At 30.8% G+C, this 4,605-nt stretch overlaps 1 protein-coding gene across 2 annotated transcripts in view; it reads left to right on the top strand.

Moving 5' to 3' along the window:
• Nucleotides 1-3,893, top strand: part of LOC106466179 — a 102,862-nt gene extending 98,969 nt beyond the window's left edge. For both annotated transcript variants that reach the window (XM_022394142.1, XM_013926422.2), the window contains 3 exons: nt 805-1,086; nt 1,924-2,025; nt 2,985-3,893. In XM_022394142.1, the coding sequence (XP_022249850.1) occupies nt 805-1,086; nt 1,924-2,025; nt 2,985-3,110 (510 nt within the window). In that variant the 3' untranslated portion in view covers nt 3,111-3,893. The remainder of the gene's footprint in view (nt 1-804; nt 1,087-1,923; nt 2,026-2,984) is intronic.
• Nucleotides 3,894-4,605: the final 712 nt, after the last annotated feature.

The following is a 4,605-nucleotide window of genomic DNA, read 5'->3' as shown; positions in this document are numbered from 1 at the left end:
GTATATATTTCCGATTTCTTATTTTTACTTTGCAAAATTACTTTCAGAAACAAAACACTTGAATATATGTAAAATATTTTTAATCTTTCATTTATTTTACAGAAAGTGGTTATAGATAGGTTATAAACATTCGAGCTTACTAAAAAAAATAACATGACAATACTGGGTGAAAAATGATCATATTATCTTAATGTAATATTATATAAACTATGTTTTTAAAATTCACAAAAGTTTTTATCGGTTGTACATAGTAAAACTTTTGTTTATTTTATTTCACAACGTTTCACCAGGTTTACCTGATATCATGAAAGTTGTTGTAACCCCACCTGATGATGCTAGGTAAACCTGGTGAAACGTTGTGAAATAAAATAAACAAAAGTTTTACTGTGTACAACCGATAAACACTTGTGGGGACAAAATATTATCTGTTTTTATTTTATTTTAAAGAACACTTGTCTGTATTAAAAATTTCAAGGTGTTTCATTTTGTTATTTTTAATTTATCTATTTTCTTATTTTATCGAGATATAGTGACTGGCATGTAACACCACGTTCTCCAGTTACTCAAATATTGGTAGAGCTTCTTTAAAGGATTATTAAAACACCTATTAATATTTAAGGTAACCTTATTTTTACTCTTACACTCACCATTACTCTTTCTCACACATAAATATTTAGCGAATTGGCATTCCATATCATTGAACTAGTGAGAAGTGAATAGTGTTCAAAATTGTGCTTCAGCGTTATTATGGCTACTGTGAACCAGTAATTTTATTTTGATATAACTATACTTATATCCCAACAGATGGCGCTAGAAGTACTCCAGTGGAATCGTGACGAGGTTCGTTTTGTAATGGCCGGCAAACTGCATTTCTACCCAATGGCAGACATGCCATGGAACAAGAAAGGAAAGCCACAGAAGTTTACCACAGTTCATGCATTGCTTGTTACATTAGGAAAGCCTAATTCTAATTACAAACCTGACTTGGCCAACGAAAACTCTATCCTGTTTCCTAGAAACACGGGAATCAAGGATGCTACGCTACTTCTATTGAAAGAAAAGAACGGTCGATTTATGCTAGTCAAAGTAAGAATCAAATTACCCATTATGCTGGATAACCAATATGCTGAATAACCTTTGAAGAAAAACAAAAGAATGCATATTAATCAAGGTTTTCATAATTTTTTCAACTCCTCCACATTTACTGCTGAGTTTTATATTTATTGAAACACTTTAAAATGATTTAAATTGCTGTCAGTGTCTAGTTAGAAATTAAAATGCGCAACTTTGTGTTTTAGTTGGATAATGGAAAACAAGAAACAAAGATTTGTTCAACTGAAAAAACTGCACTGTTTATCATACTGTAAAGCAATGTTGTTTTCCGCTTGTTAAAATTAGGTATCGTATAACATTTCAAATGCATTGTAAATTATTGTTTCCCAACATTCATTGTACCTTGGTAACGCGGTAGGCCTAGCATAACTTGGAGATTGAGTCGTGGGTTCGAATCCCCATCACCGAACATGCTCGCTTTTTCAGCCGTGGAGGCGTTATATATATATATTGTGCTCAATTCCACTATTCGTTGGTAAAAAGATAATATCCCAAGAGTTGGCGGTGGGTGGGAATGACTAGCTGACTTCCCTCTAGTCTATCACTGCTAAATTAAGGACGGCTAGTTTCGCGAAATTCAAAAACAAACATAACTTGGCTCAACGGTACGTCCAAGGACTTATAACACTAAAAATTGGGTTTCCATACTCGTGGTAGATACAGCACAGATAGGCCACTGTGCAGCTTTTTGCTTAAGAACAAAATAAACCTTGAGAACTATGTCCTCAACTTGTTATACTAAGGACTTTTTACTTTAAACCTCTTGGGAGACATGTAGTTAGCTTTTAATTTTAATTTAATTTTTTTCAGGATCCCATGCACCTTGGGAACTGTGTCATTAGCACTGATCCAGAAAGCTGTGAAATAATCGAAGTCCAAGATTATACGACAAAGGAAGCTTATTTTTTTAAGGTCAGATACTACGATGACTCTCCTTAAAGTTAGAATTTCAAGTTCAAACACGTGGAAAAAAAAAAGGAAACGCAATTATATGTTATTTGTAAACCACGTCTATAATTGATATAATAAATATTGCTCTAATGTTTTCACTCATACTTAATACATAGATTATTTTTATGTTTTACAGTATGTAGTAACTAAGTAGTTTTACATTACTAATTATTCCGTTATCTGTAGTGTAGTTGTTTTTTTAACTTCAACTCGCCTCCTAGTGACACAGCGGTACATCTGAGGACTTACAGCGCCAGAAACCGGGTTTCGATACTCGCGATGGGCAGAGGACAGATCCGCCCATTGTGTAGCTTTGTGCTTAACTTCAAACAAACTTTACTTCAACTCAAGGCTCTAGTTTGAAAGTTTGAATTTTCTTTAGAAGTGAAACAGAATAATTATTTTGTTTACATCTCATTAATTACTACCAAATCAAGGGCTGTAAAAAATACTATAGCATTTCACGTTAGCTGATAGTCAGTAAAGATAGAATCTTATATTTCTAACATTTCATGTTAATAAAGATGGAATCTTACGTTTCTTATATTCAATGCTAGCTAATAGAGTCAGGAAAGATAGATACTTATGTTTTATACATTTAACGTTAGGTAATAGAATTATTAAAGATGAAGTCTTATGTTTTATACATTTAACGTTAAGTGATAGAATTATTAAAGATGAAGTCTTATGTTTTATACATTTAGCGTTAGGTGATAGAATTATTAAAGATGAAGTCTCATGTTTTATACATTTAGCGTTAGGTGATATAATTATTAAAGATAGAAACTTATGTTTTATACATTTAGCGTTAGGTGATAGAATTATTAAAGATAGAAACTTATGTTTTATACATTTAGCGTTAGGTGATAGAATTATTAAAGATGAAATCTTATGTTTCTCATAACAACTCTTCCTAACAGGCTGATACATTAAAGGAGTCCAATGATTGGTTGAGACAGCTGAGATACCATGCTAAGGATCTTGGAACGTGGCGAAAAAGACGAAATGCTCTCGCTAATATTATGATAAATGGTATGGTACGTTAATAATAACCTATCTTTAAAGAACTTTATAAAAGAGACAATCTGAGAACGGCGAGTTTTCAACTACTACGCTTGAATGAATGAAAAAGTTCCAGTCTCGTTTTCCTAATTCTGGTGATATAGCGTGAGAAAGATGTGATTTGAACGAAAAAACATTAATGTGAAGAGAAATATTTGTTTATTTGACAAAAATTGCGAAAATATCACATTAACTTAAACTTACCTTGCCAGAGGTGCAAGCGGTAAGTTTTGGCTGCTGGTAGGCCTAATGGACGAGCGCACGAATACTTACACAGTTTGAGGATAATTTATACCTTTTGCTGACTGGAGCCCTATTTCTGCAAGAAAAAAACAACTAAAATGTTCAACTGGAAACAATATCCATAGTTTCTTTTTCTTTTTAGATTATTCAAAAGTATGCTTCACGAATTTACTTATACTTCCAACAACGTCTTAGAATTATATGATTTTGGGATTTTTTAATACTTCAGTTGACTTTGAAGATGTCTAATCAAATAAAAGTTTCAAGCTCTGGATTGCTTTATATTAATACTTTTGCAATAGAGAATGTTATATAGTTGTATATTTCATATTTCTCACTGTCGGTTGTTTACCTATTGTGTTCACATTCCAATGTGTTAAAAAATGATGTGAAATTTGTACAGCCTGACAGAAGAAAAAAAGTGAATTATGTAGTATATACCTAGTCTTGTGTTGCAGAATTAAAATAACTTTATAAAAATGTTGTACTAAACCTAATGTAAGAAAATGTTTAATAAAGCTAATCTTTATTCTTTCTCTGTGTCTGGTTACGTTTTCACAATATAGCATTATGTAATTTATCGTAAAACTAAGTATAAAAATTGAAAAATCAGTTAATTTTATTAATAAAACTGACGAATAAAATATTCTCTAAGCATTTAAAACATTTTAAACAGGAAATGATATATAAAGATAATAATGTAAACAAGAAACGATATATACAGGTGATTTTGTGAACAAGAAATGATATATACAGATGATATTGTAAACAAGAAATGATATATACAGATGATATTGTAAACAAGAAATGATATATACAGATGATATTGTAAACAAGAAATGATATATATATATAAATAATATTGGAAACAATAAATGATACATATATACAGATAATATTCTAACAAGAAATTATATATATATAATATATTAAACTTTGCATACCTGGCATTTATAATTTTAGCCTGAACATTTCTTTATGCTACACATGGGCTAAACAGTCACATCAGAGTGACTAGCGAGAAATAGTCCACAAGTTATAGTAACAGATACTGTTGTAAATAACAAAACTATACACATAAAAGTACAAACAACAACTACTATTATGAACAGTAAAACTATACACATGAAACTATAAACAACAAATACTATTATGAATAGCAAAACTATGCACATAAAAGTACAAACAACAACTACTATTATGAATAGCAAAACTATACACATCAAAGCATAAACA

Source organism: Limulus polyphemus, unplaced genomic scaffold (assembly GCF_000517525.1).
Source record: "Limulus polyphemus unplaced genomic scaffold, Limulus_polyphemus-2.1.2 Scaffold2179, whole genome shotgun sequence".
Taxonomy (NCBI): Eukaryota; Metazoa; Arthropoda; class Merostomata; order Xiphosura; family Limulidae; genus Limulus; species Limulus polyphemus.
This window is presented reverse-complemented; position numbering and strand designations above follow the sequence as displayed.